The 14270-nt window shown below is 32.7% G+C and overlaps 1 protein-coding gene across 1 annotated transcript; it reads right to left on the reverse strand.

Annotated features, from left to right (window-relative positions):
* Positions 1-12560: 12560 nt before the first annotated feature.
* On the reverse strand, positions 12561-13048 carry LOC110025412 (protein BIC1). The gene has a single exon (XM_020725873.1). It carries the CDS (start codon positions 12955-12957, stop codon positions 12673-12675), a length of 285 nt encoding a protein of 94 aa, XP_020581532.1. The 5' UTR covers positions 12958-13048; the 3' UTR covers positions 12561-12672.
* Positions 13049-14270: the final 1222 nt, after the last annotated feature.

Here is a 14270-nt window from a genome sequence, read left to right on the forward strand (position 1 = left end):
GTTCATGTCCTTCTTCTCTTTATATCACAAGAGAAAGCAGTCACTGAAGTCCACATACTCGACACAGATGTTGCTCTGTACCTGTCACGCATCATCAAGAATACACCACTATAAATTGTATTGATCCTTCATTAAATGGAGGCTTAAATTTCTAACTGTTTACAAACTGCTTATGGCGTAGTAATGATGCTCACAGGTGTTGTATTTTTGCTTGATTGAGTTAAAGTCACAAATTCGGGTATCGTCGAGCCTCAGATGGGCCACTGGATCCAAGCACAAGTGCGTGTTAAATGGGTACAACACTTAGGCGCCACTTTTGCGCACATGGGTTGGCATTCTTCTCTGGATTGAAGCATTAGGGAGCCCCTTATTGGGGCACTTGATCATGCGTGTTATGGTGTATCAGGCTTTACAACATTGATGCACTATAGATTCATTTCTTTTGTTAAATTACTTTGGAAGAACTAGTTGAAGTAAAAAAGCACCTCAAGAGATTGAAGATGAGAAGATTGCAAAGTGCCCACTACTATTTTAGGACTAAGGTGTAACTTCGAGGAACAAATTCTTTTAAGAGAATGTTTTCATTAATTTTTTTTTTTTTTAAAAGAGTCATCAGTTTGTCCATCATCGTATAATTCCCTTTTTCTGAATAATTCTCTCTTTTGGAACATGCAAATGATCATAAGAAAAAAGAAATAAAAAAAGTAGGATACACGACAAAGGCAGAAAAACAATAGAAAGAATGTGAAGAACTTCTGTGTGACAAAACTTACCAAGACAAGTCAAGCCATAAGGGCAAAGGATAAATTGTCATGTTCCAAGCAGTCTACGACTCATCAGTAATGGAGCTTTTGAGATAATATCAACGAAGGTAAAATGAGCGACAAGGCTTAAAGTGAGTAGTGAAAGGAAGGGAGGAGTAATCTCTAACAGGTGAAGGTAGTCAGGTCGGGGTATCATAGATTTGTCATCACAAGCAACCAGGACCTTAAGTCTATCTGGTCAAGAAGTTAGTCGATCCAACATGTCCAGAGATCCCCGACAGCAATCCATAAATTGAGTCGTCTACGGGAAACTCGGTAGCTCTAAAGTCAAAGAAATGAAACTCTATCATATGACTATCAGGTGGAGCTCCAAGATGTGGGACTTATACCTGTTAAAGTAGTCGGGATGTTGCTGGAAAAGAAGAGAAATTGGGGTAAAGCTATAAAGCTAGAAACACTTCCAACGGTAGGTCGTACTCCTAGTTTGGGTTAAGGAAGTTGATAACGACTTATGACACTAGACAACCACTTAAGTAGAAATCTAGGTTGGGTCAATCGGGTTGGAGAAGCACAGAGGCTTCTTTCAGAATATGCATATGATGCAACTAGCTAATAAGCCATAATGTGGAAGCCCTATTAATTATGTCTTGGTGAGGGTCATGTTATGCAACCCATTTAAAATCCGGCTAGAAGGCCATGCAAAAAGGTAAAAGAGAGTTTTTGAAAATCTTGGTAATTTTAATCTTAAAATTTTGATTATTTAAATCTGTTATTGTTATGATATTAGGTAGAAAATTTATAATTTTAGGGTCCTTAATGAGTCTAGATTATAATTTTCATAGCATTCCAGATAAACTAGAAAGAAACACATAAAACAATCCAAGCATATAAACATGCAATAGAAAGTAAAACATGCTAACATATATAAGAAAACCCAATGAAGCTGGGTCTGCGACATATCCCGAGAAAAGCAGAAAAGACGGTCATACTCTACATATACATGTCAAGTCTAAGATCTATACAAAAATATAAAATTAATACTTAAGGTAGAGGACAAGAGCAGCTGCTCTAGATCCTCATCACGTGGTTTGATGTGTCCCTGCCTTAAAATTTGTGCCCGTACTTTTTTTGGAACTCTATCAAATACATTTAAAAATAATAATAAAGACTCGGCATGTGGAAGATTGTTAATTAGGGTTAACTCATGAAATTATATCTGAGTCGTGCCCTTTTGGTCGAGGAAGCTAAATAGCACATGCAAGAAAAAATTAGTAAAAATCATTACATGCTCCCCCTTAATGATACTTCTGTATGCATATATATATCTACGGCTCCCTGCAGAAGGACGCCCTAATATACTATGATGCATATCAAACATGCAAGAACACTTGGAAAACAAAAAAAGTGAGGCTTGGCTAGACCAGTCAAATCAACAGAGAATAAAAGCTAGAAGCATTGAAAATACTACATATAATCATAGACCTAGTCTAGCACACAATCAAACGAGAAGGTTTCCTGACCTACATCTAGGTCTTGTCCTAAAAATCCAAGGGATCTAAATGGTTCACCTAGGATGGATTTTGAAAACGGGTTGACCTTGCATATGGCCTAGCTTGTTATATGCATAATTTTAAAATTATGATGGATGTAATAAGCAGAAAAAAATATTTTTTTACTTTCAAAATAATGGTCATTAAATACGGATCCGTAACATGCAAGGTAACAGAAAAAAGAAGTTTGAAGATAATGAGACTGTTGTACTTAAAGAGTGCAGTGCAGTGCAGTGCAATAATTCAGAAGAAGCTTCCTTAAAAGCTTAAAGATCCTAGTAGCTTTACAATTCCATGTGTAATAGAAGACAGATTTTATGGGAAACCTTTATGTGGTTTAGGTGCAAGCATTAATCTTATGTCAGTATCAATATTTAAAAGATTGGGATTATGAGAAATAACCCCTACTACTATTACTCTGCAGTTAGCAGATCGTTCGATAACATACCCTAAAGGAGTTATAAAAGATGTCCTAGTGAAAGTGGATCAATTTATCTTTCCTATTGATTTCATTGTGCTAGATATGAAGAAAGATAAAGAGATATCTATCATTTTGGGGAGACATTTCCTAGCCACAGGAAGAGCAATGATAGATGTGCAAAAAAGGTAACTAACAATGCGCGTCAATGATCAAACTGTTATTTTTAACATTTCAAGATCAATAAAATACCCTGGAAAAGGTAAAGAAGATCAATGTTTTAGAATGGATGTCACAAGATATCTAAGTGAATGTCATTTCAGAACTACTTATGAAGGAAAATCTGAAGAAAAAAATTTGGAACACGAGCAAGAAGAGGAATTAGATCAATATGAAGATCTTTTTAAGGAAGATTCAAACTATGTTCAAGAAAGTTTTGAAATTTTGGACACAATATACAAAGATAAATCATTTTGTCTTTCTATTGAAAAACCTCTAGAACTTGAGTTGAAGCTACTTCCTGATCATTTAAAATATGTATTTTTAGGAGATTCCCCTACTTTATCAGTTATAATTTTAATTTTAATTTTCTTTTCTTTCTATTTATTAAGAAATTGAATCATTTTATTTTGCTTTTTTTTGAAATTTTATTTAAAATTAATATATATTATATCATTTTACGATTTTAATTAGTTATATTTAAATTTTATTTTATTTATTTTTCTATTTTTAAATTTAACTTTTTTTAACATTTGATAAAACAAAATAGCTAAAATTTTCTATTGAGAATTTATTTAGATTATTTTAAAAGTTTAAAAATTTGTTATTATTATCATTTTTTATTCCTATTAAATTAGAATTTTAAAAAAGAATTTAACTTTAACTATATTTAAATCGAAATTAGTTAGGATTATATGATTTAATTATTTTTAATATTAATTTTGATTTGAATTAAAAATTTCTTGATTATTGATTCATGTGTTTAATTCCAACTTTAGTTCAAATTTTCTTTTTATTTCAATCAATTAATTTCTCATTTTATTTTCAATTTAAACTAGATCATGGTTTAAGACGTACTTCAAACAAGTTTGAGTTCATCTTGGACCAAAGACGTGAATTAAGAGCAAATATTAAGTTTGATTGATTGAGTCCTATAAGGTCAAAAGATACTTGAAACATAAAACCAAGTCTCCAAGCTTGAAATGGTTGCTTAGGGATTCAAACATATGGGAACTCAAATTGAGCTTCAATAGCTTGGCCCTAATTAACTCAACCAAAGTTTAAGGATTCAAGGTCAAATAAATAAAACCATAAGGAGTGCAGAGATGATTTAATTTCTAAATGGTATGAGTCCCATCACTAGTCCTCTAGGCGAATTTATTAGGAAATCGTAAGGCTAAATCCTATGTTTTAGAGAGAGAAAGAGAGACATTAATGAGGTCAACAGTGGCATGTAATGTAAAATGTCTTTTTGTGCATGTTGTAAAAAATAAATGATATTTTTTTTTGTGTTACAGATTTGCGTCGGATTTGCTTCAGTTTTCAGATGCAAAATCTGACGCTAAATCGATAATAATATTTCGTCATTCAACGATATTTTCCGACACAAATGAGATGTTAATTTGACACTAATATTCATCGTCTGATATTTTTAGACACAAATTTCGACACATGTTTCATATAAACAAACTTGATGCTAATAAGACACAACAACAATGCAAATTATTTTAGTCGAAATATTTCGACATAAATTAGATTGAAATAATATCACCGATCCCATATTGAACAAAATTAAGGAGAACTCGGTATTCATAATGTTTATGACGTGGGTGTAATTGTGGCAATGTAATAAGCTAAAATACCTAATGAAGCAAATTAAAACTTAATCAATGAATATTGAACAAAAGAGCAAAACTTTCAAACATACAATAAACTCTTATTTATTATGTTAGCAAAAAAGTAGACTATTATACTTTCAAATTTTATAATAAAAAAGATAATCAAGAAATAGCTAATTTAAATAAGAACAATAAAAAAAAATTTTGTTTTCGCTAGATGAAAAAAAAAATGATACTTGGATATTAGTACTAGATAGTATATGCGATACAATAGAATCTTTGTGGAAATGAAGAACATGGAAAGCAAAATTTACATTAGTGACTCCTTAAAGATTTTGGTAAAGGAAAAAACTAAAACTCTCATCTTTCTTATAGAAGAAAATCACCAATTTATTTCTAATAAATAATATATGTAGAGCATGAAGTGATAACTTAAACTTGAGGTAATTAAATAAAAAATGATATAATATTCACATAAAAGTTAACAAGCTTGTTATAAGAAATATCTTAAATAACTTAATTGATAAACTAAGATAAAAAATAAATAGTTTTTTTTCTAAACAAAAGAAATGATGTAATGTTATTCAAAAGATGTATCATTTTTTTTTTTACCGCAGCTTCAAAGTATACATTTTTGAATATCTTAATAATATGGTAAAGAAAATGGTGTATGATTTGCCATGCTCTGACCATTCAAATTAGTTTTGTGAAGGTTGTGTATTCTAAAAGCATCTTAGAAATTTACCTAATAAAATAAGCTTCACAACTATTGAGGTACTTCAATTGGTGTACAATGATGTATGCCGACCAATTCCCTTACATTTTTTGAAAGGCATCAATATTTTCTCACTTTTATAGATGTTTGTGCAAGGAGACTTTTTTTTTTTTAAGAAAAAATTAAAAGCTATTTTTACATTGAAGAAACTAAAGAAAGTTATGAAGGAATAAATTGGCTACCATAAAAAATCCATCAAATCTGAATAAATTAACAAGTTCACTCTTAAAGCATTTAAAAAATATACAAAGAAAACCTGACACTGACAATGTCAAAATTTTCGCCCCAACATATGATCGAAGAAAGAATCTAATTTTCTTAGTTGGTGCCATACATTATCATGAGCAAAAAAAAAAAAAAAAGGTAAATACATTTTAGAATGAGGTAACAACATATGATCTTTATGTTCTCAACTGATGTTTAATTCTAAGTCTAGTGAACAGATGCCTCAAGACGCGTGGATATGGAAAGTGTCATATATCACTTATATAAAAAGTGCTTGGGAACATAGCACATGTTAATGAACAAAGAAGGATTAATTTGTAGGATGAAAGTTCTATGCTTATCTCTATCAAGAATAAATCTAAAGCATAAAAATTATTTATTATTAACACTTGCAAAATTATTTTTAGCATATTTATGAAGTGCAATGAAGAATTAGCTAGGGAAAAGTAATCAGAAAAGAGTAAAGTTATTTAAGATAAAGAACAATGATGCATGGAGGCATGTGAACCTTCTTTACCTTATGGTACTTCACCTCTTTGCCACAATCTTTTGAAGACAATTGAACACAAATGAAGACAAGATTAAGAAGCCTCAGTTTCTCTAGCTAGGAAGAGACTGATGAACTTCATTTTTATTGTATACTTAGAGTGAGCCACCCAAATTTCAGGTTATATAGAATGTAATGTGAAAATGCACAATGGAAGAAAAATCAAATCTCTTCGGAAGAATAACACATGAGAGTATATAACTCTAATAGAAAGGTAAAACATTATTGATGTAAATTGGTATATAAAATAAGGAATAATACAAAGAAATATGTTAAAGTGTTTAAATATGGTCGCTTTTAAAATGATATCAAAAAATAGGCACAAACTATGATGATATATTTACTTATATCACTCACTTGGAAATTATTCATTTGATAATCTCTCTTGTTGCACCTAAGGGCTAATTTATTCATCAAATAGATGTGAAATCTATCTTTTGAAATATATTTACAAAAAAAAAAATATATATATATGTTAAGAAGAATCATGAATCAATGATCAATAAATTAAAATATTTTATGTGTTCTTTAACAAGCATTGAACAAGGATTGAATTGATCTTCAAACAAAATAAATATGTTCATTACTCAAATTCAAGTGCTATCTATGTGAAAATGCATTAAAATTGGAGATATCTATGTAGATAACAATTCAATATTTACATTGGTAAAGATATTGTGCTTCATGAAAGAAACAATCATATTGATGTTTGTAACACTATAAAAAAGATCGTCTAAAGGAAAAAAAAATAAACAGAGTTTGTGACATTTAGGGAATAAGTTGCATAAATATTTACAAAGTCCACATGTTCTGAAGTAATTCAACAAACTTAAGATATTTCTGGGTGTGATCAATGGGACAAATTTTTTTTTATGATGGGTAATGTTTGTAAATCAAAATAATAAAGTAAATGTCATTAAGCATCAATAAAATTTTATAAAAAGATATTTGAAGTAATATCTAAACTAAGATGGTCGAAAGCGGGTTGGAAGATCTAGAATTCTTAGCAAGTTAAAAAATTATACTGTTATAAACATATCCAAAATAAACTACTTAGTAGAAAGTAGTTGAATCTATGATCTTCTTTATACTTGTGTGTGTATATATATATATATATATATATATATATATATATAGACCTATAAGAAATATTTAGGACAAGCACAAAACGATTTAGAAGAAGCCTATGCTTTGGTATAGACAAAAAACCAGGCCGACATGAGCAATAGCAAGTATTTCACGATTTCCGACCAAACAACCAAGATAAAAGGTTCTTGGACACAACAAAAATAGTGGTCATTCCCACATTAGCTATTAGAAAGAACTACCATTGACATATTTAATTTTATACCATCGTGCTTCTAAAAAAACATGGTTTCCTACCTACTTGACCTAATACCTCCGACTAGAAAGTATAGAGAGCCATGTTAACCATAATTAGAATTCAAAATTATCATTAATTATTAAATTTAAGGGTATGCACGCGTAAGTCTTTTTCCTATTAATTATCATTTAGCAAGTATTCTCATTTTGACAAGTGTAGTACAAGCATAGGATCAGACAAGTCTTTAGTGTTCTGCTGGTAGACACTTACTATTCTGGTGTCCTGCTGGTGGATGCTTAGTCTTTTGGTATCACACTTGTTGATGCTTAATATTCTGGCACTGAACCTCTGGTCTTTTTTTGAGGGACCTTTGGTCATCTGCCTGTGGGACCTTGCTTTTTCGCTCTTGGGCTCATTATATTGTGCTCCTTTGTACCTACTGTCTATTAAATTTTGTTGTCTGAGGAGAACAGACAAATGGGTGAAAAACGTTCCTAGTGTCACTGCTCCAATAAATATAGGAGATGGAAGACTCCTTTACTTGAATTCTTGAATGTCAAGAGGTGATGAAAAAAAGGAGATACGTGAAGAGGTTGCAACCCTTTAGATAAATATGACAGAAGTTTGATTGGCACTAACATATGTTCGGGAGACTTGTTTGAAGGTTTGAGTCCAGGCCAAAGCAAGTAGTGCAGATAGTTTTAGGTTTAGGGTCCAAGTGATCTATCAAAAGCTAGTTTGACGAGGGATTGCCTCGACTAAGGGGCAGAAGAACCAATCGTAAAATTATTCTTTTTTTTTAATAAAACTCTAGATTTTATGTTTATTCAAATGAAATTTAATTTTTGTAATTACTCTCTCAAAAATTGTATTGATGTCATTTGATATGTCGAAATTTTTGTACGATCCTTACGACAGCTTAAGTTTCTCTCACACCCTATATATAAGAGTTAAGAGTTGGATTTTTGAGCATTGTGCTTTTGATCATTCTTTCTTCTCATATGTTGATTTTCTTCCCTTACCTTCCTCACTTCCATTTAGATGGCCTCCAAATACTTGCCCAATTTTTCAGATCTTTCCCATTGACCAATAGGTTGTCCATGCCTCTCAATGACATGTCTTTGCTCCAAGATGCTTGCTTTTTGGATGATGATGCCTAGCTTCAAGCGTGGGTCCTCCCATGACTTAGGAGTCCAATCTCATTCGATTGGTGAAGTGCATAAGAAGAAGAAGTCTGTGCTTCATTACATTCAATGCATGGTTGTGGTTGTCGAGGGGAGGAAGATATACATCCACCAATACTCTGATGTGGTTGTGGTGAACCAGATCCTAGATCTGTCTAGATTCAGTGTGATGACCACGACCTTATGAGCTGAGTTAGATACTCGGGAGGAGTGGTGATAAATTGATGAGGTTGCTTGGATTTCTCAAAAGGAACCATGAAATAAAGGCATCTATCAGAAAGTTGTCAGGCCAATGAGAGGGGAGGAGAAGATTGACCGTGTCTAAAACATGATTGCATGTTCGAACTATATTCATTATATTTCTGAGAGCATGATTTTAATTCATAGAGTCTCCACAAGGGAGTTGATTCTTGTTAAGAGAAAACAGGTTCTAATGGGTGTAGGTCCATCTAGAGAGCAATGCCTAAAATTGGAAAGGACTCTTAGCTTTCTGGTGACAAACATGGAGGAGGAGTTATTGGGAGAAGAGCTAGGTATGTAGCTGATGATTTCTTGGGTAGCTACTACAAACTTCATCACCTATGCAAAGAGTGGGGAGGCCAGTCACCCTTCCCTAGTGGCCCATTGCTTCTAAAGAGGAAACCCATTTTGGTAAAGGAAAGACATGGAAAACTGACACTCTTCTCCCTCACCTCTCAAAAAAAAGTTGAGGGAGTTTCGTGCAAATGGAGTCCCAAGCAGGTGAATCGACTGAAGGTATTTGTGAGCAAGGACTCATGGTATGCCCTAATCAACATGATTAGTGATTGGCGTTCCTTGAGTGTCGATGTTTATGATTCAATGATCACAGTCTGTTCCAAGAATTTCTTGGAGCATCTCAGCAAGCATTGTGCTCTGGACCTATGTCATGCAGTCGACTGATACCAATTTTTTGGGGCTTGAGGCTACACATTTCTTTCCTTTCTCTGCCATGACACAAAGCGGAGGGCTCTTAAAGCTGAGAAAAAGGCCACACTTGATAAGGAACGGGCAAAGGCTGTTAAAGAACAGGTGGACGTGGTTGAGGCTTGACTAGAAGAGATTGAAGAAGAGTTGTACAACACGTCTAAGTGGTTTTTCATTGTCCATGATGAGAAAGAAGTTTTGATTGAAAGAGTAGACTTGATTAAGATGAGGGAGGGGTTCCTAGATGATCAGGCTAGCATATCCGACTTAGAACAAACCTAGTGATCCGATAGTTCGTGCGTGTAGGGTTGATCAACCCAAGTACAAGTATTTGAATGAATTTACCAAGCTCCTCTCCACCGCAACACCAGCGACAGAAAGGTAGGAAGAATCTAAAGGAGATCATGTTGTAGAAGGAGGCTCATCAAATGCTTTACTCGGCCTTAGGGATACCTATGCTAGAGTTTTTGTTTCTTTTTCTCAAATATAATTCATAGAAAAAAGTTTTGTAAATTTTTGGAAAAAGAAAGTTTTTTCAATCATCTGGTATATGAAATGAAATGCATCCTTTGGATGACTTTTTACCTTTGTCTTGTTTTACTATTAACGCACTTTACCGCTTATTTTTTATGATGTGTTTGTGATGATCTATCGCTTGTCACTTAAAAGAGTCCTTTTGATCGGTTTTAATTGTGTTGACTGCCCGACTCAAGTCTTATATTGCCTGCATCACATAATAAACAATGAATAAAAAATCTCTTGATCAAAAAGAGTATTTAAATCACGTTGTTGATTAACAAATTACCAACCAATAATAAGAGAAAGATTAGGAGGTAAAGAAGCGACGTCGCATGATTCTACGTGTGTGACTGAAATTAGTTGATGATGGGATGTTGAATGTAGTATGGATACCAACACTCTAACTTTTAACTAATTTACATAACAAATAAAATTGAAAATAAAAACAAAATCTAAAGGGACCTTTATATCATAGAATTGCTTATAACCAATCAGAATTGTTCTCGACTGAGGTATTTAAGAATCTCTAAGCCAAGTTCTCATTTTATGATGCCACAAAAAATAAAAAGAAATTGGAGAAAAAAGTTATGACAAGATTGAGATTGCTAAGCTGATCAAAGGTGACTTGTTCCAATCAATTGATAGAATAATGAAGGAATCTCTCTAGTTTTATCTTTTGATTAGATCCTATGAGGAGTACATCAATTTATTTATATTAAAATTTTAAAATTCTAATCTTCTGTTTTTTTTTAATTAAAATCCTAACATTTTTATGTTTTGTAAATATTAATCTATTTTGTTTTGGATGATTAATATTGTTGATGTGAATGAATAATTGTATTATGTGAATATATCATTATGCTAATAGTATGCATTGGCTAATACACTTGTACCACCTCTGAAAAATGCTGTTGGAATTTAAAAAGAAAAATGGCATTTGTAGTGCTGTGTGCTGGAGAAATCAAATCAGTAGAGTAATCATTTAACGACTCAGTATTATGTGAAAGCCAACACACACAAATAGCGAAGAGGGGAAATGTCTCAATGATACACCGAGTACAATATTTGTTCTTACACAACATACAAAAAGATTCATTGTATTTTGAATGCAATACTCAAGAGTGGTTGCCATTAGGAGTTATCATTGGGTCTTCAATCCACCATATTTGATGTACATCGTTGCAGAGTATTTGATACTTCACTACTCAATAGAGTCTACCAACTACAGCGAGCAGGAGAAGACTGGCGAGCGGTGGTAGATGTTGGTCGACGGCTACGGATGCTTGTTGTTAGCACCGAGTCTTCAGTTCATAATAACATTGAAAATTGACTCCTTATCCTTCTTCTTTTTTTTCCCCTCCCCTCCAAGCGAAAATAGAGGTCTATTTACAATCCTTAGAGGAGAGGTATTTTAGTAATTTAGCAAATAACTACTATATCCATTTGATCGAATGACCCATGTTGATTCTCCTTGATCATAGAAGAGTTTTTTAATGACATGACGATCTTGATGATCCCAGAATCAACAAACCTTAGATTCACTGAATTTCTCTTGTCAAGATGTTAGATTTGACTATAAGTATGTCAATTTTGGAGTTCATTCGACCCTCTAAGTAACCACTCAAAACCTCCAAAAGTAGTTCAATGACATGTTCCAGGCCTAATTTGGCTCGAATTGAATCAATTTCAGTATCATTGGATTTGTCTCATCGAGCTGGCCAATTTGACTATATGTTTGCTGAAGTTGATGCTCCGGATGATTTTTGGATTCGAATTGAAATGAATTTGCATACAAAATGCCTTGAAATCCGTACTAAATATCTCCAGATTCATGTCAGATAAATTTCTTGATGACATATTATGTAGCAACCGATTATTTTATAAAATTGTTATACTGAAATTCAAATGTTTGATTGCGTTAAAGCTATATAAAATCATTCGTCAAAGAGATTTCATGCTTTCCAGTCTTGTGATGGTGACTGATTACCCTTTTTTTTTGTCTTAGCATTCCATAAAACATTATTCTATCCACAAATAAAATGAGAGAGACCCTCTTTTTCAATAATTATATGCAGTATAAAGTACCTGATCCACTTGCTATATAAATGAGACTGCACTACTTATGGCTCCCAAATAAGTTTATTGTCCGCGAGTAACTAGTGTTCTCGTGTTCAGTTTATTAATTTGTACTCATGTTTAAATTGTTCATTAAATAAATCGAACACAAATAAATTTTATAATCTCAAATTATAATTGAGCCGTTAGATCATGTCCAACTCGTTTTAGCTCGACATAAGGAAATTATATATATATATATATATATCTAAATTTGAAACGAGTTTTAGCAAACAAACCATGTAAAACATAAATCATGAAAATCGACAGATCCAAACCATCACCCAAATAATTACGTGCAAAGCATAATAATTATAGGTACTTTAATAATAAATAAGTAGGATTAAACATTTAAATAAAGCAAATCTGAGTAAGAATCAACCCATGAACTTCCGTAATAATAATCTTCTAAAATTGTACTGAAAACAACTTATTAAATAAGAATAATAATTAAGAAAAAAAACCCACTCAAGAACAGCGGTTCTCTATCCTCAGACCGGCCGAGTCGGTCTTCCGATACTCAGCCATTAACGCCCTCCTCGCAGACAGGAGCCCCTCCGGAACCATGGACCGGTCGAACGCCGTACAATCGCTCCATTCCTTGAGCAACCCTTCCTGTCCCCATGTCTCCGGTATCCATACCTTACCGGCCATCTCGGACCGGAGCCGGTTCAGCCTCTCCGGACCGGTTTCCTCCTTCTCCTGAGACTGATTCTGGTTCGTGGAGTTTACGCAGCTTTGGTTATTGAGCATGGCGATTGGTATGCGAGGGATCGAGAGATGAGAAATGCAGGGTTTGTTAACAGGAAGCAGAGGGGGAGATGCGTGGGGGATGGAAGTACACGTTGAAGGTTAAGTGTTTATATGGTGAGAGCGGATGGTACGTGGCAATAGTGGTGGGGGTGTGGCTGGGTGCAGCTCAGCCTCAGACTCAAAAAGATAAATTATAGTGGCATTAGACACACACACACTTTTCTCCCACACACACACACACACACACACACACACACACACACACACACACACATATATATATATATATAAAGGTGAAATCAATATTTGGTTCAGTGGCACCAAATATCGATTCTCCCAAAGAGTTGAAAACTCTGATGTGTTTGTTTCTGATTCAAAGAGCACGCAACATGAGATTCAAACTCTTAACCCGAGGACTTACGCTAGAGGGCGCACCAATGAGTCAGGTTATTCATATATATATATATATATATATATCTAATATTTTTTTATAATTATTCTTTAGAAGGATTCTCATTTAGACAAAGTGTAGTACAAGATTGGTCATGCTCGTGTAACTCAGCTTACCTCATGTGATTACATTTTTTTTTTTTTGGAAAATTAAATAGAAATTAATAATTAAAATATAGTTCAAATCCGACTCGCTTGATTAAAAAAAGATTATTTTATTTTATTTCAATTAATTCACGTAGAATATAATTTTTATAAATGCATTTGCATATATACCACTCAAATTCTATATATTTACATATATTCGGCATCTAAATTTTATTTTTTTTACATTTATACCATTCAAATCTTTTATTTCACATAAAAAATATCATTATTTTAAGTTTTAAAAAATAAAATAAAAATTACGAAAAGGTAAGGTGATGTGTATGTAAAATTTAAATTTATTCATTATACATATAAATACATAAGATTTATGGGTTTTGTAAGAAAATGATCCTTTTTTTTAATTATTATTTTTAGAATATACTCTCTCTTGTTTTAGACAAGTGTAGTACAAGCATGATCATGCCAGTGTAAGTTAGCTTACCTCATATAATTTGGTTTTTTTTTTTGGAAAATTAAATTAAAAAATAATAATTAAAATACGCTCCAAATAAGAGTCTCTTTATTGGAGAGAAAATTTTATTTAAATTCCTTCACATGCTAAGGGCTTAATTTAACCTTCTTTGCTTCATAATACATATAATTAAGCTGTGTTAAATGGTTTGATTTGTATATAATAATAATAAGTTCACATAAAAATGTATAGAGTGTCGCTTATCCCGGTTAACTGGTTGGCATCTTTCATATAAGACCTCTCA

The sequence above is a fragment of the Phalaenopsis equestris genome, unplaced genomic scaffold (genome assembly GCF_001263595.1).
Source record: "Phalaenopsis equestris unplaced genomic scaffold, ASM126359v1 Scaffold000297, whole genome shotgun sequence".
In the NCBI taxonomy this organism is placed as follows: Eukaryota; Viridiplantae; Streptophyta; class Magnoliopsida; order Asparagales; family Orchidaceae; genus Phalaenopsis; species Phalaenopsis equestris.